This window comes from Pristis pectinata, chromosome 6 (genome assembly GCF_009764475.1).
Source record: "Pristis pectinata isolate sPriPec2 chromosome 6, sPriPec2.1.pri, whole genome shotgun sequence".
Taxonomy (NCBI): Eukaryota; Metazoa; Chordata; class Chondrichthyes; order Rhinopristiformes; family Pristidae; genus Pristis; species Pristis pectinata.
In genome coordinates, this window is record NC_067410.1 from 9,071,305 (window position 1) to 9,091,504 (window position 20,200).

General features: G+C 45.4%; 1 protein-coding gene across 4 annotated transcripts in view; it reads right to left on the reverse strand.

Moving 5' to 3' along the window:
* Nucleotides 1–4,086: 4,086 nt before the first annotated feature.
* The window catches only part of sema3b (sema domain, immunoglobulin domain (Ig), short basic domain, secreted, (semaphorin) 3B), a 376,487-nt gene continuing 360,373 nt past the window's right edge, over nucleotides 4,087–20,200 (reverse strand). For all 4 annotated transcript variants that reach the window (XM_052017532.1, XM_052017530.1, XM_052017534.1 and 1 more), the window contains exons 16-18: nucleotides 19,491–19,546; nucleotides 15,881–16,020; nucleotides 4,087–11,166 (exon numbers count right to left, since the gene is read on the reverse strand). In XM_052017532.1, coding sequence (XP_051873492.1) covers nucleotides 10,705–11,166; nucleotides 15,881–16,020; nucleotides 19,491–19,546 — 658 coding nt within the window. In that variant the 3' untranslated portion in view covers nucleotides 4,087–10,704. The remainder of the gene's footprint in view (nucleotides 11,167–15,880; nucleotides 16,021–19,490; nucleotides 19,547–20,200) is intronic.

Consider the following 20,200-nt stretch of genomic DNA (forward strand, 5'->3'; position numbering starts at 1 on the left):
CCTGGATGGTGAGGGTTCTTAGTGATGTATGCCGCCTTCTTGAGGCACCACCTCTTGAAGACGTCCTCGATGCTGGGGAGCATTGTGCCTGTGACGGAGCTGGCTGAGTCTACAACCCTCTGCAGCCTCTTGCAATCCTGTGCATTGGAGCCTCCATACCACACAATGATGCAACCGGTCAGAATGCTCTCCACCGTACATCTGTGACCTCTTACCGTCACAGGGACAATGTGCAAACTCCCTCATGGAAGGCAGGATTGAACCCAGGTCTCTGGAGTTGTGAGAGGGCACCACCAACCACTGCACCATCCGAACGTCACCGAGAAAGATTATATGATCATTATCATGATGCAGTTTGTGGGGTCTTGCTGTGTGCAAATTGACTGCCATTTTTCTGACAGGTACTTCATTTCAAACAACTTCTCACTTGGCATGAAGTCCCCTGGGATATTCTTTCGTGGTAAATTGAAATGCAGGTTATTAAAACTAAGTTCCTCTCATCTCACCACAAGTGACACAGGGGCGAACCGGGTATATTCACTGCCTCACAGCGCCAGAGACCCAGATTCAATCCTGACCTTGGGCGCTTTCTGTGTGGAGTTTGCATGCTCTCCCTGTGACCCCGTGGGTTTACCCCAGGTGCTCTGGTTTCCTCCCACAGCCCAAAGATGTGCAGGTTGGTAGGTTAATTAGTCACTATAAATTGCCTCTGGTGTAGTTGGGTGGTAGAATTAATGACAACATGGGGAGAATAGGTTATGGCGAAGACATATGGGTTGGCAGGTTAATTGGCTGTTGTAAATTGGCCCTAGCGTGTAGGTGAGTGGTAGAATGTGGGGAAAGTTGATGGGAATGTAGGAAAAATTTTTAAAAATGGGATTAATGTAGTGGGAAAATGGAATTAAGGGCCTGTTTCTGTGCTGTATTTCTGCACTAAATAATCATATCTTCCTGTGCAAATGGGGGATTAAAAGCCAGTGTTGCTAAAACTAATGTGCGCTGTGTTACAAGTGTGTCTGCTTTTTCCGCACGATGTCCAACTCAAGGGGATGGGGGGGGTGGGGGGGGGGGACCGCTGAGCTCTGAACATTGTACACCACTGCCCTCTGCTGCTGATCTGGTGATAAAACGGCAAGTGAGAACCTGTGGGAAGGTCGGCAGTGGGAATTGCATTGGTTTGCAGTGATAGAAGTGACACTCCAAACACCAGCCACAAAACAAATATACTGAGGGTCCAGCACATCCTTGCCATTAGTCACCTGATTAGAGTACACTCCATCTACATTGGAAGCAGATGCAATTTATTTTATTTGGGGTCTGGGCACTGTTACATCCCTTTGCCTCTATAACACTTGACATAGTACGGGGGATTTGATCTTTCACCATGGTTTATACTTTTTTTAAAATCATGAAATGAAGGAATGAAAGGCTTTTAATTCTACACTGCCTCTCACGACCTCAAGATGTAGGGGTGGTTTTCTGACGGGAGGTTTGTAAGAGTCTCTAGGAGTGTTGAGGTACAGAGGGACCTTGGGGTGTGAGTCCATAGGTCCCTGAAATTGGCAATGCATGTAGATCAGGTAGTGAGGAAAGCATGTGGTATGCTTGCCTTCATACACCAAGACATTGAGTTGGGATGTCATGTTACAGCTGTACAAAACGTTGGTTAGACCAAATTTGGAATACTGTATACAGTTCTGGTCACCACAATATAGGAAGTCAATTGGCGGTGGTGGAGGGGGTAATTTTTTCACACAGACGGTGGTGGTAGTCTGGAACAAGCTGCCAGAGGAGGTGGTAGAGACGAATACAGTTACAACCCTTAAAAGCATTTGGAGAGGTACTTGTACAGGCTTAATGCAGGAAAATGGGATTAGCGGAGAAAGACATCAGTCGGCATGGATGAGGTGGGCCAAAAGGGTGTGTTTCTGTGTTGCATGTTCCTATCATTCTATGAAATGCAGTAGCCAGTTTGCACACAGCAAGATCCCACAAACAGCAATGTGACTGAAACTAGCTAATCTGTTTTCTGCCTTCGAACTATTGACGGGGACACCGAGGAGAGCTGCCTTGCTCATCCTGAAGTAGTACCAGGGACCTTTTACATCTGATTGAGAGACCAGGCAGACCCTCAGTTTTACACCCCTATCTAACAGATGTCGCCTAATGTCACAAAGGCATAGAGCACAGAAACAGGCCCTTTGGCCCACAGAGTCCAGGCTGACCATCAAGCACACACACTTCTCCCATTTTTTATTCTCATCACGTTCCCACCAAGTCCACTTCCCAATGTCCTACCACTCACTACAGCAGCCAACTAACCTACCAACCTGCACATCTTCTGGATGTGGGAGGAAATCCAAATTAGGGACAGTCAGTATGGCTTTGTGCAGGGCAAGTCATGTCTTACTAACTTGATTGAGTTTTTTTGTGGAGTTGACGAAGGTGATTGATGAGGGTAGAGCTGTGAATGTTCTCTACGTGGATTTTAGTAAGGTGTTTGACAAGGTCCCTCATGAGAAGCTCATCCAGAAGCTTGAGATGCATGGTGCATGGTGATGCATGGTGACTTGGCTGTTCGGATTAGGAATTGGCTTGCCCACAGAAGACAAGAGATAGTGGTCAATGGGACCTGTTCTGGCTGGAGGTCTGTGACTAGTTGTGTTCCACAGGGATCCGTACTGGGACCTCTGCTGTTTGTGATGTACATAAATGACCTGGATGAAAATGTGAATGAGTGAGTTAGTAAATTCGCAGACACATGAATGATAGAGAAATGGGGAGCCATGTGGGAGGGAAGGGTTAGATAGATCTTGGAGCAAGACAAAATGTCGGCACAACATGGTGGGCCAAAGGGCCTGTACTGTGCCGTAATGTTCTACGTTCTATGATACAAAGATTGGTGGTGTTGTGGACAGTGTAGAAGATTGCCAAAGGATACAGTGGGATATAGATCAGTTGCAGATATGGGCGGAGAAATGGCAGATGGCGTTTAATCCGGCCAAGTGTGAGGTGTTACACTTTGGGAGATCAAATGTAAAGTGACAGTATACAGTTAATGGCAAGACCCTAACTGTGTAGATGTACAGAGGGATCCAAATCCATAGTTCCCTGAAAGTGACTGCACAAGTTGATCGGGTTGTAAAGAAGGGATATGACATGCCCATCTGCCCATCTTTATAATTCGAGGCACTGAGTTCAAAATCAGGAAGTTATGATGCAGCTTTATAAAACTCTAGTTTGGCCGGATCTAGGGTATTGCATTCAGTTCTGGTCGCCCCATTATAGGAAGGAAGTGGAGGCTTTGGAGAGGGTGCCTGGATTGGAGGGCATGTGCTATAAGGAGAGATTGGACAATCTTGAGTTGTTTTCTTTAGATTGGCAGAGGCTGAAAGAAATTTATAAGATTATGAGGGGCATAGATAGACTAGACAGCCGGTATTGTTTTCCCAGGGTCAAAATATCTAATACCAGAGGGCGTGCATTTAAGGTGAGGGGGGTAAGTTCAAAGGAGATGTGCAGGACAGGTTTTCTTACACAGAGAGTGGTGGGTGCCTGGAAAGTGCTGCCAGGGGTGGTGGAGGCAGATACGATAGTGGTGTTTAAGAGACTCTTAGATAGGCACATGACTGTGCAGAGAATGGAGGGATATGGACATGGTGTAGACAGAAGGGACTAGTTTAGTTACCCTCTTAATTACTAGTTTAATTAGTTAGGCACAACGTCGTGGGCCGAAGGGCCTGTTCCTGTGCTGAACTGTTCTATGTTCTATGTTCATTCATATGAAACTCATGCGGTCACAGGGAGGACGTGCAAACTCTAAACAGAAGTGCCAGAGGTCAGGATTGAAACTGGTCACTGGAGCTGTGAGGCAGAGGCTCTACTAGCTGTATCACTGTGCTATCCCTTGTGACAGTGTGACATACTCTCAGCACAGTGCTGGAATGTCACCCTGGATAGCCCAGAAGAGGACTCCATTTTGTAGAGGTCCATTGTACCGAGGCTGGGACTTACAATGTTGGATTGTTCAGGGTGGTTTCCTGCAGCTTATAAACAAGTCAAAATCACATATTTTGTGTTCAGTTATACAATAAAACTTTATTAACGGAAACTTTAGACATTAATACGAAATAATTAGAAACCATGTCATTGTCCACATTGTACCAAAAACATAGATGTATTCCGTAAGTCACTGTGTAGTGAAGCCCATGGAACTGCTTCAGAGCCTGACAGTTAACAATCTTTGGTTTGAGATGAAAAGTTTTGACAGAATTTGGAAATTTGTTAGTATTTTATTGTCATCTGTTAATACCACCATTAGATTGATGTATTATTAGCTGAAAGTCTGTGTGTTAGGGGATGTTGGTTGAGAATAAACTGTGGCAGATGAATCTGTTGTGTCAGTGGAATGGATCCATGGTTCCTAACTTTGATGAACTACAACCTCCACAACCCAAGTCAGGGCCCCAACTCCTACCAAGTCCCAACAGCCCGACGGAGGTGAAATTTTAAAATTCACAAGCAGCACTGGAAAGTTGTGCCAAAACAAACAGGAAAGATAAGGTTAGATAAAACAAGGAAATGCTGGAAATCCTCAGCAGTTCAGCTAGCTTCTGTGGAGAGGCAACATTTTGGGTTGATCTTTCATCAGAACTGCAAAAAGTTAAAAATTGAACGTTTTAAATTACTGAGAAGGGTGAGGTGCGGAGGGAAGAGAGGGATGTCTGTGATATAGTGACACCAGCTGAGAGAAGGTGATGAAAGTTTGTTCGTCGCAGTTTATCTGTCTGGGGAGATGTAAACAGAGAGAGAAGAATGAAAACCCAAGGATAGAGAGAAAAAATAATTGTTGAGGTAACTGTGAGATAACTGTTTCAGAACTGAAACATTCTTTAACCTGAACTGTCCACTGTGTTTCTCCACAGATGCTGCCTGACTTGCTGAGTTTCTCCAGCATTCTCTACTTTTATTCCAGATTTCCAACATCGGCAGTGTTTTGTTTCTCCCTTTCTCTATTTTTATCTCCCTCCCTCTATGCACACCTTCGTTGGACCATCAGGAATGATTAATAACCCTTCACACGCTCTCTTAGCTAGCCCCTCATCTCTTGCACCATTCCGCCTCTCTTGATCTCCACCCTGTCATGGTCTATGACAGTCATCCACTTTGTTCCCTCCACCCCTCCCTTTCTCTGCAATTCAAAACACCCTTGTTCTCTCATTGTTCCCAGTTCCGAAGAGTCCTCGACCTAAAATGTTAGCTCTCTCTCTCTCTCCACAGATGTTTTCTGCCTTGCTGAGTGTTTCCATCGTTTTGTCTTTTTTTAAATTCCAGCATCTGCAGTTGTTTTTGCTTTTTAATTAGGCTGCTAAGTTGCAATGGCAGAGCCATTCAGTCCAAGACAAATCAAATCTTGTGTGAGACTCTGATGGGACTTCACATGGAATCTGTCCTCTTAATTGACTGATGATACAGAGACCTTGAGATGGGTTTGGGGGAAAATCGCAAGGACACACCACCAGGTGGCCTGATAAATCCTGGGTCCCTTTGCTGTGGGATTCTGGAATTTGATCAGAATAGTTTAAATAATGAAGGGTTGGAACTGCATAAATATTGGCAAATTATTTTGGTTTAGGTCAGGAAGGGCCACTAGTTAAGGTCGTGTGTGTTACACAGGGGCAGTTCACGGTTATATGTTGGGGTGCCTGACTTCCCAGAGGATTCTTGACCTTGGAAGTCAGTTGTTGATTCATTTCATTCCCTCAAAAGAGGGCTTGTCCTTCTTCCCAGCTGTGACAGGGATCCCAACAATTTGGGAGCTGGGATTCTAAATTGTATAAATCAGAGGGAAAGTTTGGCATTGGAGCAGCTTGGATTGATTATCCAGACCCATCGCTCTGATACTGTCACTGCTTATCCAAGCCAATTAAAGTCCTCACTGATCATGTCTTATCCAAGCCTGTGAATGCCACACTGGTAATATCACCTTCAATCTAGGGAGCAGATTAATTCAACACCCAAAACCTAAAATTAGAATTTAGTTTGCATCTCCCTATTAGGGGGTGAGGCTTTGATGAATCACACAGGAATTCATGGACCAGGTAGCAACTTCTAGATCATCACTTTCTTGTGTTTATACTCAATAATGAGGGTGTTGCTGGTAACTTCGTGGTTTAGAATGACCCATTCAGTGAATGTGTTTGGTTGAAATGGCTAACACAAGGGGGCATAATTTTAAGGTGATTGGAGGAAGATATAAGGGGGATGTCAGAGGTAAGTTTTTTACACAGAGAGTGGTGGGTGCGTGGAACGCACTGCCGGCAGAGGTTGTGGGGGCAGATACATTAGGGACATTTAAGAGACTCTTAGCCATGTGAATGATAGAGAAATGGAGGGCTATGTGGGAGGGAAGGGTTAGGTGGATGTTAGAGCAGGATAAAATGTCAGCACAACATTGTGGGCCGAAGGGCCTGTACTGTGCTGTAATGTTCTGTGTTCTATGAAATGTTTTTTTTTGTCTTGGACTTTGTAATGTTTAACTACTTTTAAGAACCAATGCCACTTTTATTGCACAGTGTCTGAGTTTATGAATTTGTCCTGACTGAGACCTGACTAGCCAGATGAGTACAGCCTTCTGAGCTGTGATAGTGTTGCTTCAAGCACAAGATCTGACATCATAGAGGAGCCAGGAAGGTTGATGTATGGCACTGTGTCTGAGAGTCTAGCACTCTCACCTGCCCTTAGACAGAGGTGAGAGGTCACCTCTTTCAAATGAGGCTTAATATTGCCGTGGGAGCCAAAGGTTCACCCTTCACTCATCCAAATGGATGCAATCGCACTGATGTGATATTACCCATCTCCTGCCAATTACCCTCCTCCTAGTCTGAGGTACAGCAGGAAGAGCCGCTGTCTCACAGCTCCAGTGACCCAGGTTCAATCCTGACCTCCAGTGCCGCCTGTGTGGCGCTTGTCCACAGTCTCTGTGACCACGTGGGCTTCCTCTGGGTGCTCTGGTTTCCCCCCACATCTCGAAGGCGTGCGGATGGGCAGGTGAACTGGCTGCTGTAAACTACCCCTAGTGTGTTGGCGAGGGGTGGAATCTGGGGAACGTTGTTGGGAATGTGGGGAAAGTAAAAAAAAATAGGATCAGTGTAAATTCATACTCCTGGTCGATGTGGACCGAATGGTCCTGTTTTCTTATTGTATGACGATAAATAACACCCAGTTTAGCGCTTCACCACTTTGCACCACCTCCTGTCCACGAGCTAGACTGATTTCACCCATCTCCACAACATCCCTCCCACCCGCATTCTTGTCTCCTCAAACCCCCAGCCATCGCCACACCCTACCAACAGTCCTCCTCACCCATGGTTCTGTTACCCCCAGCTTTCTCTTGCCTGACAATCCTCATCACTGGCTTCCCAAGTTCCACGTTGCCCAAAACTCTTCCATGTGTCGCTCACCAAGTCCCCTGGTTTCTCACTCATCCCCAAGCCCTCCAACTCTTCTTCCACACTCTTCCCCTTCCCCCATCCTGTCCTTTATCAGCTCTCCAGCACCAACCTCTAGTTTATCCATGCACCTTCCTTTTTTTTAATTCATTCAATTGATTTAACATCCATCCCTCCATCCCACTTCCGAGAGCTGGGAATAGACAACCACATTGCTTAGGTCAGCCACCTCAAATAGCCCAGACCCAGTAAGGGTGGACATTCCCTACCCTGAGGAGTATCAGTGAATCACACTTACCATTACTGATATTCCAGACAATTGTAATTATTGGGAATTAATTTTCCCAGCTGCTGCAATGGGATTTGAACACATGACCCTGGATCAATAGTCCTGGATACTAATTTAGTAACAACCATTGCACCATGATTTCACTGTAAGTAATGCTGTAAAATGGGGCTCTGATGCTTTAAATACATCTTAGAGGCTCTTTCAACACTGACACTATATTAAATCTACTATTAAATATAACTTATGATGAAATAATCTCTGCCTTTAATTTCATGAGGGCATTGATTTTTGGGATAACCTATTTCTCAGCCACATACAACTTGGATCCAAGCTCCAGCCCTGTATCACAAGATAATCCAGGCTGACATTTTTGGTATTGGGTTGACCTTGCTCATGACAATGAACATGTCACAAAAACAAAAAATGCTGAAGCCCATACTAATTTACCAGCCCAGCAAGTTCCTCCCTCTGTCAAATTTTAATCTATGTTAGATTCATTTAAACAAAAGTGCAGAGAGAGTTGATGAACACAGAAGAAACGTGGCGTTGAAAGATAGTCAGAGAGAGGCAGGCAGAGAGAGAGAGAGAAGCAGAACCATTCGTTATGAAGTCCAGAGCTGAACTAACTTTCTCACCCTGATTCACTTCCCGGCTCCACATTCCCTATTCTGCTCTGGAGATGGAAACAGAGAGACAAACAAAGAAAAAACAAACACAGGCAATGAGGGGCACATCCACACCGCAGAACAAGATAAAGAAACCAGAAAAGAAAGGGAGAGGATTTCTGGTAAAGATCCGTAAATGTCGATGTTTCTTTGCCTGATCACACTTCCCCATCTCGGGCAACCATTTGCCGCCGTTAGTTTTTTCTGCACATATTCTTGATTCTAACCAGGTTTAGAATCAAATTTGTGATTTGTGCTGCTGTTATGAATTGAAGACTATTCCTGTATTCCACAAGGGAGATTTCACCCACTCAGCTCAGCTCATAGAGAACGACGCACCTTCTGTCTGAACCTCGTCTCATTCACCTTGGTTAGGACCTATTAATCCAACCCCCCCCGCGCCCCCCCCCACACTACATACCCCTACTATCATTCACACCTAGCCCACACCTGACCTAGATTTTGAATCAGAGACTGAGAGCCTATCAACTGGCCATTCCTAGCCTTAGATCATCCTTCTGAGCAGAAGATCTCTTCCTTCAGATAATTGTTAGCAGAAAAACCAACATACGAGTTAGTCCTATGGTCGGCTAATCACAGTGCACAGATAACTTGCTTTGAACCTATATTTTAGTGATCAAAACAATTTATTGGAAATTAAAAAACAGTGACAGTTTAGTACCTTAGCATGTAACAGAATCTGTACCTCACAAATAATATGGTACTGGTCACATAGCGTTGACATTCATCATATTACCCAACTGAAAATCCTAAAGGCGTTGACTCAACATGGGCTCAAATTTTGTTGTGAAAATGGTAAGCTTTTTTGACCTTGCTCACCAAAATGAACATGTCACAGAAACAGAAAATGCTGCAAGTGTTCAGTGGGTCAGGCAGCATCTGTGGAGATGGAATCAGAGTTACGGCTTCATCAGAACCATGCTGATGAAAAGTCATCAACCTGAAACGTTAACACTGATTCTCTCTGCACAGATGCTGCCTGACCTGCTGAGTCAGCATTTTGTATTTTTATTACAGCATCAAGTGTATCTTGTTTACAATTAGCTTGTCCTCTGACCTTGCGCTCTGTGCTAATTACCTGCCCAAATATACTTCCTCCCATCAATCAACCTGAGCCTGACACTGATTCCTAAAGGAGAGAGGAGAAACATAGCAATAACTGATTAACTCTACCCAAAGTTTTCTATCTTCACAAAATCACCAGCAGCGTATTCCGTTTACCAATAAGCAGATTCATAAATGATCAGTCTCTTATCAGTCCTCACGGTGGGCTTGACAACTTTTCAAGGCACTTTCTGTCAAGTCTTTTTTCTTGCATTTGTATATTTTTTGTGCGTGTGGTGAGATCTCTTTACAGTTACTATGTTCTACATTCATCAGAGATAGATTGGAGTGAGATTTGGCTACCTCTGAAGTCCAGATCATGGGGAGTGTGTATGATTGAACGAACTCTGCTATTGTACTGGTCGGGTTGCTAGTATTAACAAGAGACAGGCATCAAGTAGCAGCAAGTCCCAAAGGCACCAACACCTGACAATAGGGTCAAACCAAAAGAAAAGAGAAACATTCAGTCGAGGGTCACCTTCTTTCAGGAACTCTCTAAATATTCTAACCCTTTACAGCCCCCATAATTTCAAAGCAAAACAAAAATGTTGCCAATTCTCTCTACCGTTTGGAGTGTAACTCATTTGGCTTGACTGCAAGACAACAACACCAAGAAACCCAATGACTAGACGCCAATGTTTACCACAGATCATTTGGGTTTCAATTGTTGTTTTGCACATGTCCATTTGCAACACTTGGGAACGTTGGCAGAATTCGGATTACGTGAGCTGCAAAGGGTTAAAAACTTGCCCAGCCAATAAAAAACCATATTCCCCAATGTGGTTCGTCTTTAGCCTCTCAGGCGATGGTCATTTTGATGGTTGAGAGGAAAGAGGGAGAGACTTCTCCCAAGGACGAGATGGATTTATCACAAAGTCCAAAGGGACAGAAGAAGCCTCCAAAGACCTAGGAGGCTGCTGACAATCCTAATAAGCCCTAGTACTTATTATTGCTATCCATAGCCTTGAATATAAGAAGTAATTCCTACACACTAGAACATAAAGTGATGGGTGTTAGTGTCATAGTGGTTTCAATAGTGAGAGAAGTGTCCTTTCACTCAGGAGGTCCATGTAAACCTTGTGCAGAGAAGGTTGGGGCCAAACGCAGCTACTAGGCATCACTTTAGTCCTTGCCATCATTCCCAGGAATGTTTCTGCAGTCGCCTTCTTCAGGATCACTGCACGACGGCACTGCGGGGAGCCCTCTCGGCGCGCGGAGCCGACTCGTGGGTGCGCCGGTTCCTGCCCTTCCTCACCTCCTGCAGGTGCTTCCACTTGGTTTGCAAGGCGCGGACCGAGTTCCGCTTGTGCTTGGGCTGCTTGACCCTCCGCCTCCACGCCTGCTGGCAGATCTCGTCCACCGTCTTCAGGCTGGGGTGGTCAACCAGCTGCAGGAAGTCCCGGTACCACACCTTCTGGTTGGGGAAGGTGGCCTGCGGGCCGTGAGCCGTTGCCAGGTCCCTGCTGAGGAGCTCGTCGGCCTGCTCCAGCCCGATCACCTCCAGCGAGATCTGCATGAGGGTCTGAGTGAAGTCATGCTCCATGGAGTGACAGAAGAACGTGCCGGCATTCTTGCGGTGAATGTTACGAAGTAACAAGCCTCTCTCGGTCTGGATGATGTGCTCATCCAGTTGGACCTGAGTGCGATAAAACACACAACATCAACGGAAGTTGACACCAACAGACTTGGAGCCAAAGAGTACTGGTAGTTGGTTTGTTATTGTCACGTACTGATATACAGTGAAAAGCTTTTGTCTGCATGCCACCCAGACAGATCATTCCATACATCCTGTAAGTACATCCAGGTAGGAAAAAGGGAAAACAATAACAGAATGCAGATATTGTGTTAACGTCACAGAGAAAGTGCAGTGCAGGTGGACAATTAAGGTACATGGGACACAATGAGGTAGACTGAGAGATCAAGAGTTCACTTTTCATCATAGAAAACCAGCCTCCCCTCCATGGATTCTGTCTGCACTACTCGCTGCCCCATTAAAGCAGCCAACATAATCAAAGTCCCCTCCAAACCTCGACATTCTCTCTTCTCCCCCCTCCCCTCCCCTCCCCTCCCCTCCCATCAAGCAGAAACACATAGCACCAGGCTCAAGGACAGTTTCTCTCCCGCTGTTATAAGACTATTGAATGGACCTCAAGTACGATAAGATGGACTCCTGATCTCACAATCTACCTCGCTATGGCCTTGCACCTTATTGTCTGCCTGCACTGCACTTTCTCTGTAACTGTAACAATATATTCTGCATTCTGTTATTGCTTTTCTATTGTAATACCTGATGTGATAAATGATCTGTATGGACGGCATGTAAAACAAAGTTTTTCACTGTACCTCGGTACATGTGACAATAATAAACCAATTAATTACAAGGGGTCTGTTCAATAGTCTTATAACAGCGGGATAGAAGCTGTTCTTCAGCCTTGTGGTACGTGCTCTCAAGCTTTTATATCTTCTGCCCGATGGAAAGGTGGAGAAGAGAGAGTGACCGGGGTGGGAGGGTTCATTTATTATGTTGGCTGCTTTCCCAAGGCAGTGGGAAGTGTAGGCAGAGTCCATGGAGGGGAGGCTGGTTACTGTGATGGACCGGGCTGTGTCCACAACTCTCTGCAATTCAGCCACAACTGTCTCTCCTGTCAACTGCCTGATTGTAGACAATTAGATTCACTGATAGCTAAACAAGTTTATCAGCAGCCAACATGTTGAAAGTGATTGCAAGAAATCCATCTGCATTAACAGGGGAGGTTCACTACTTGGGGTTCGGCTGGAGTATTTCATCCAGTTCTGGATACTGCACCTTAACAAGCCGGCCAGGGGCTTGATGAGTGGCACAGCTGGTGGATCCGATGCCTCACAGCTCCAGCAACCCGGGTTCAATCCTGATCTCCGGCACTGTCTGTGTGGAGTTTACACATTCTCCCATGCCTGTGGGTTTCCCTGGGTATCATGCAGCCATAGAGCAATACAGCACGGATGCAGGCCCTTCAGCCCAACCAGCCCATGCCGACCACGGTGCCCACCCAGCTAGTCCCAATTTCCTGCGTTCGGCCCATAACCCTCTAAGCCCCACCCCTCCATGTACCTATCCAAGTGCTTCTTAAATTGCACCTGCGTTAACCGCTTCCTCTGGCAGCTTGTTCCATATACTCACCACCCTCTGTGTAAAAAAATTACCTCTCAGGTCCCTTTTAAATCTTTCCCCTCTCACCCTAAACCTTTGCCCCCTAGTTTTAGACTCCCCTACCCTGGTGAAAAGAGTGTTACCGTCCACCTTATCGATACCTCTCATAATTTTAAACATTTCTATAAGGTCGCCCCTCATTCTCCTACGTTCCAAGGAATAAAGACCCAGCCTGGCCAACCTCTCCCTATAACTCAGGCCTTCTAGTCCTGGCAACATCCTCATAAATCTTCTCTGCACCCTTTCCAGTTTAACCACGTCGTTTCTATGTAAGGGCGATGACAGATGTACACAGTACTCCCAAGTGCGACCTCACCAATAACTTATACAACTGCAATATAATGTCCCAACTCCTGCACTCAGTGCCTGACTGATGAAGACCAGCGCACTAAACCCTGTCTATGACGCTGCTTTCAACGAACTATGTACTTGTACTCACTCCCTAGGTCCCTCTGTTCCATTGTACTCCCTAGTGTCCTACCATTCACAGTATAAATCCTATGCTGGTTTAATTTTCCAAACCGGTTGCTCTGGTTTCTTCCCACATCCCAAAGACATGCGGTTTAATCGGCTGCTTTAAATTGTCACTTGTGTGTAAGTGACTCATAGTATCTGGAAGGAGATAACGGGAATGTGGGGAAGATAAAATGAGATTAGTGTGAATGGTCATCTATGTGCCAAAGGAGCTACTTGCGTGCTGTATAACTCTTGTGTTACTAGAATAACACGGCACAAACAAGACTGGGATTTAATCACAGAAAACTATCTATATCACAGTGTGGCTGGGGTACATTTGCTCAAAATCACTGAAAAGATTGACCAAGGGAGAATAAGCTCACAGGACACAGTCCACATACCCGGACGTTTGTATACACAGCTGTATGGAGAGAACAGTTATAATTTTGTACATATGGTTCTGTTCATCCATCCCGCTCCCATCAGGAAGCCTCATGGAGTGGGAGCAGAAATCAAGGAATCGGGATTGAAGTATTATATTCTTTAACCCTAACCGATACTTGCGGCTTCACTGCGAGGGCTGTGGCAGCTCTTTCAATGAAGAGAAGCAAGGCTATTCAAAATACAGGAACATGTGCTTTCCCTGAATTTCAAGTTGATCTCTTGGACTGTACTCATTGGAGTACAGAAGAATGAGAGGGGACCTCATAGAAACATTTCGAATGTTGAAAGGACTGGACAGAATAGATGTGGTTAAGTTGTTTCCCTTGGTGGGTGAGACCAGGACCAGAGGGCACAGTCTTTGAATTAGAGGGTACCCATTTAGAACAGAGATGAGGAGAAATTTCTTTAGCCAGAGGGTCGTGGATTTATGGAATTCGTTGCCACACACAGCTGTGGAGGCCCGATCATTGGGGGTGTTTAAGGAGGAGATTGATAGGTATCTAATTAGTCAGGGTATCAAGGGATATGGGGAAAAGCCTGGGAATTGGGGCTAGATGGGAGAATAGTTTAGCTCGTGGTGAAGTGGCAGAGCAGACTCGATGGGCCGAATGGCCTACTTCTGCTCCTTTGCCTTGTGATCTTGTGATCACAGCTGTTAGCACGAGTCCATGACCCCTGTATCCTCCGTAACTAAATCGCAGCTTTGATCATTAGGGATAGAAGCTTTTGTTACATTGGAGGAGCGGGCTGATTCTCCGCAGAGAAGAGATTAAAAAATTATAAAGGGTGTAGGGAGAAACTGTTTCCATTGGCAGCTGAATCTAAAACTGTAGGATGCAGCTGTAAAACAACTGGCCAAAGAATCCTAAAAAACAGGACTTCTTTTTTCAGAAAGAGCTCAAAACTAGTTCTTATGATTTGGAACACGCCATGTGAAAGGTGGTGGAAGCAGATTCAAAAATAACTTTTGAACAAGATCTGAATAAATAGATAAAAGGGAGAAATCCATGGGGGCTGTGGAGTGGAACTAACTGGGAGGCTCGTTCTAAGAGATAGCACAGGTACAATGGGCTGATTAGCCTCCAGGTCGTTCTGTGAAAGGGCTGCATTCAATTTCAGTTAAAGCTATTGTAAAATGGACAGGAATTAAGTTCGGCAGAAATGGAGCAGTTGCTGAGTAGATGATGTCAAAAAAAAAGATAGCCTCTTTTATTAAACCACAGATCAGCACTTTGACAACATGGATTACCAAGCAATCACATATTTTAATGCATCTTTGATGATTGCAGTCAGCTGGATATTTGCATATCTAACAGAAAGGAGCCAATATTGCAAAGCAAAAAGAAGAATTGAAGAGGAAAAGCAAACTTAAAGCAGGGAGAGTAAGAAAGGGAAGTCTAGGGATAGGGAAAAGAGAGTAGATAATGGAGATTTGGGGCCTTTTACATCTCTCTCAGGAGATTCCAAATTGTTTTATTACCCTTGCAGTGGAGAAGACATGGGAGGCTATTTGTGCACAGCAAGATCCTGCAAACACTGACGTGACAGTGACCAGATTATCCGTTTCCGTTTGTTGTTGGGCAAGGGGGTTAATGTTGACCAGGACACGGAAGACGACTGCCCTGCACGTCTTCGAGTAGGGCCATGGGATCTCGCAAGCCTCAGGCAGTGGAACTCTGGGACGCACTGCCTGAGAGTGAAACCTGGCGGTGGAGGCAGATTCAGTCACAAAACTTAAGAAGCCTCTAGGTGAGCACTTGAAGCACCGACTCAGAGTAGGCTGCAGACCAAGTGCTGGTAAGTGGGATCAGTATCGATGGGTATTTAATGGTCAGCATGGACAGCATGGGCTGAAGGACCTGTTTCTGTGCTGGATGACTCCATGAGTCCAGCCGGGGGAGCAATAGGGAAAGTTAGAGCTAGGAGGATAAGGTAAAGGGGGAGGAAAGAGCGTTAGGAAGAAATGTAGAGAGATGAGGCAATGGCAGAGAAGGGAAGGGAACGAGTGGAAAGGCAGTCAACACACAGCACGCGTCGATGAGGCAGCAGAGATGATTGGGTACAAGGCGCAGGTCAGATGGTCAAGGCTTGAGGAGTGAACAGGAAACGTGAGAAATACGCTCCTGTTCATCAAACAGTGGGAACTAAAACAATGCAGGTCAAAATACAACCTGGCCAGGATAGCTGGCTTCTACACTCCAACAGAGAAAGTCTTTCCCCAATCACTGTTCTCCATGAAAATCCCAGGAATTCTGCCTACCTCATCCTTGGGACCGCCGGGACGCTTCTGGAAGGTCCAGGTGACCTGGGCTTGCAGGGATTTGGGGATGCACTCCAGGAAGGAGCTGCTGCCTTCCACTCCATACAACTTCTTTTCCATCACCCTGTGCCGATGGCGATCTGGGAAAGAAATTGTCTGGTGTTAATATGCCGGAATCAAACAGCATCTTAGAATTTGTGCCCGTGCTCTTAGGATACTGGCAGTGTCTTCAACAGGACTGCAGCATGAGGGGGCTTCGACCTGGAGCATTAACCCTGTTTCTCTTCCACAGATTCTGCCTGACCTGCTGAGCATTTCCTGCACTTTCTGTTTTTATTTCAGACTTCTGGCATCTGCAGGTTTTTGATTTATCATTGCCAGATCCAGCACTTCACCAACCAGCAATGCAGAGGGCGCACCTGAGCTGACAGTAAGGCAGCCAGGCTAACATGAGGGTAGTACTGAGGGAGCACCTTGTCAGCACTGAGGGAGCACCCAGGGTTACCTTGGGGCAGCACTGAGGGAGGGTCTGGGCCAACATCGGGACTTCTCTTTTCACAAAAGACATTTTTGTTCCGTCTTCATTTTAAACACAGAAACAACCAAATGCAATGTTCTGTTAACTTATTATTGTCACTTGTTTCTGTCATACAAAGGAGAAAGAACATGAAACAGTTCTAAATGATCCCTTCTCAATGATGACATTTCTGCTTGAGACAAAATCCACAATGACCACATGCCCCAACTTTTGTCTCTTTATCCAAGTACATGTAGGTATTTGGGGCACAAAATGACCCCACCACCACCAGCACATGAAACTCTGCCTCCGGTATTGGTTCGTCAGCAATTAAGTCAATGACAAAGAGTCACAGAGTGTCATAGGGTTATAAAGCATAGTCGCATTGATCTCTCCTGTGCATGCCGACAATTAAGCTCCCATCTATACAACAGGCCTTCCCTGGGTAACGAATGCGTTCCATTTCTACACTTGTCCATTAGTCGATTTTGTTCATGTCAGAGAATCACTTGATACGGTAACCACACCTCCACAGTGTTGTAAGGAATGATGCTGATGGGGTCAATTAATGTGAACATTTATTTATTGCCTTCCCCTGCCTAGTAACAGTGGTACAGATTCAGGAGGTCCCACACTCAATGGTTGGTTTCCCTGGGCTTGAAGTATCAGTGGCCATTACATCGTTTAATAGGGTATCGTTGCACAAGTATAAATAGAAGTGATTACTTGTCAACTTTAAGTCGCCTCCCTCGGTGAAACTGGCAGCCTGTGTTCTTAAGAGACAATGGTGTCTGATTACTGCGGGAAGGTTACATGTAACCAGTTTTATTCAAGACTGTTTCTTGTTTGAATTTAATAATAGTTATCGGAGCTCATTTGTTTGAATGGTGTGTCCATAAGTCGGGCTTTCGTAACTTGTAATCCCTTTTACTACCACTTTCTTAGGCAACATCTGTTCAGTCCGATATGTTGAGGTTTTTACTGTAAGATTAGCAGCCAGGACTCTCACACCTGTTTAATTCTGGCAACCAAAGATATATTTCCCTCTTGACAAATCATGGAATAATAACAACTTGCATTTATGTAGTGGCTTCAGTGTTGTAAAATGTTCCAAGGAGCTTCCCACGTGTTTTAACAAAACAAATTTGACACCAGGCCACATTAAGATAATCAGGGAAAGTTAGTCACAGAGACAGGTTTTAGGGAATGTTTTAAAGGGGGAAAGAGAGAAAGAGGGGCAGAGCAGTTAAACTCTTTTAGACATGTCAATTCTTCACACATGCAAGAAAACAGAGAGGAGTGAGAGACTGCAGACATCTCAGATGTATTAGTCTATTTATTCATACACGAAATGTGGATAATACCAGACAGGCCAGGATTTATCCTTGTCCCCTGAGCTACTTCAGTAAGGTTGACTCATGGGCCAGGAGTCAGATTGGGAGAGAACATTTTTGAACCAGATGGGTTTCTGTCAACAATCTGGAGGTTCCACAGCCATCATTATTGATACTGGCTTTTTTATAATTCCAGATTTATTTAATTACTTTAATTCAAATCCCCCTGATGTTTTAGTGTGATTTGAACTTCTGTCTCTGGTTCAATAGTCCAGGCCTCTCGATGCTGGGTTAGTAACAACTGCTACCGTATGGCATCTGCGTGGCTGGAAGATTGCAGAGGGAGACAGAGCCGAGAACACGGAGGACGAGAGTTTGAAAATGGAAGAGTTGTTTAACCCAGAGGCAACTGAGTGATGGGAGAACAGGACTTGGTACAAGTCGGGAAGCTGGCAGCAGAGTTCTGGATGATTTCAAGCTTGGGGGTGGAACCCAATGGGCTCAAGCTAATTCTAACCTCAGGGTGATCTTTCAACCTTACAAGATGCTGGGGAGGCCCCATTTGGAATATAGTGTTCAGTTTCGATTGCTCTGCTCTAGGAAAGATGCCATTAAGCTCTTAAGGATGCTCAATAAGGAATCGAGAACGAATAATAATATAATATTTCTTTATTAGTCGCATGTACATCGAAACACACAGTGAAATGCATCTTTTGCATAGAATGTCCTGGGGGCAGCCCGCAAGTGTCGCCACGCTACCGGCGCCAACATAGCATGCCCACAACTTCCTAACCCGTACGTCTTTGGAATGTGGGAGGAAACCGGAGCACCCGGAGGAAACCCACGCAGCCACGGGAAGAATGTACAAACTCCTTACAGACAGCGGCCAGAATTGAACCCAAACCAGTGGGCATAGGTTGAAGGTGAGAGATTTAATAGGAACCTGAGGGGCAACATTTTCACCCAGAGGGTGGTCAGTACCTGGAACGAGCTACCAGAGGAAGTGGTTGAGGCAGGTACATTAACAACACAGTAGTGTAGCGGTTAGTGTAACGCTATTACAGCGCCAGTGACCTGGGTTCAATTCTAGCTGCTGTCTGTAAGGAGTTTATACGTTCTCCCCGTGTCTGCGTGGGTTTCCTCCGGGTGCTCCGGTTTCCTCCCACATTCCAAAGATGTACGGGTTAGGAAGTTGTGGGCATGCTACGTTAGCACTGGAAGTGTGGCGACACTTGCAGGCTGGCCCCAGAACACTCTACGCAGAAAGATGCATTTCACTGTGTGTTTTGATGTACATGTGACTAATAAAGATATCTTATCTTATCCTATCACAACTTGAACAGTTTCTAGCCAATAAAGGCACTCCACCAATGTAGGAAATGGAGCAGCGAGACTTGCACAGCAAGCTCCCACGAACGCCAAATGTGACATTAAGCACATAGTCTACTTCTAGGCCACTAGAAAGGGCTACGCGGCTCTTCTTCAAAATATATTAAAAGGATCCCTTGCATCCATCTGAGAGAGCCCTCTTGTTTAATTTCTCATCCCAAAGATGGAACTGCATACCGTTGTTAGATTTGGTGCTCAAGTTATGGAATGGGAACCTTCAGTCTCACACAGAAGGGTGCAGCCAACTGAACCACAGCAGATAAGCAGGTGAGCTCCACTACGTTCCCAGTCAGTAAATCCATAACCCCAAAAAACTGGACATCCTGAACTCCAGTCAGGAACAAGACAGACAATACATCTCTCATCGTACCTCCTGAACACAACGTGTTGGGATCTCCGTTCCTCACATCTTGGCGCCGGAACCTCCTGGGAAGAGACACAAACATAAGGTGATCTTGTCCTGCAGAAAAGCCTCAGATAATTAAGTATAACCTTAAGTGAGATCCTAAGGCCTGTATAGCAGCTAGAATTCCCACAGCAAGATGGGTGAACAGTAGGTGAATGGGTGAGCCTTTACTCTAGATTTGGAGGACCTCTTGTCCTTTCATAGGGTTCAAGATATTCACCTCTCCCACACGTGGTCTTGGTTTACTGTCTTATCCAATGAGCGATCCTCCAACTCTATCAGTAATGCACCAACATTAACTTGAAGTAAGGTTCTGACATACCAACCTATGACCTAAAGGCAATGGGTAATACATACTGAGGCACACTGACACACTTCAGCAACTGTGTGATATACCAGTATTTGTGATCAAGTCCGAAGATGTACGAAATATAACAAGGGACGTAAAGGCCACTTCATGCCAGCTTCCTGCACTCTTTGTTCCTTCACTGCTGTCATAGGGCAGGCACGGTGGTGCAGCGGTTAGCATAACGCTATTACAGCACCAGCGACCCGGGTTCAATTCCAGCCACTGTCTGTAATGTGTTTGTACGTTCTCCCTGTGTCTGCGTGGGTTTCCTCCGGGTGCTCCGGTTTCTTCCCACATTCCAAAGACATACGGGTTAGGAAGTTGT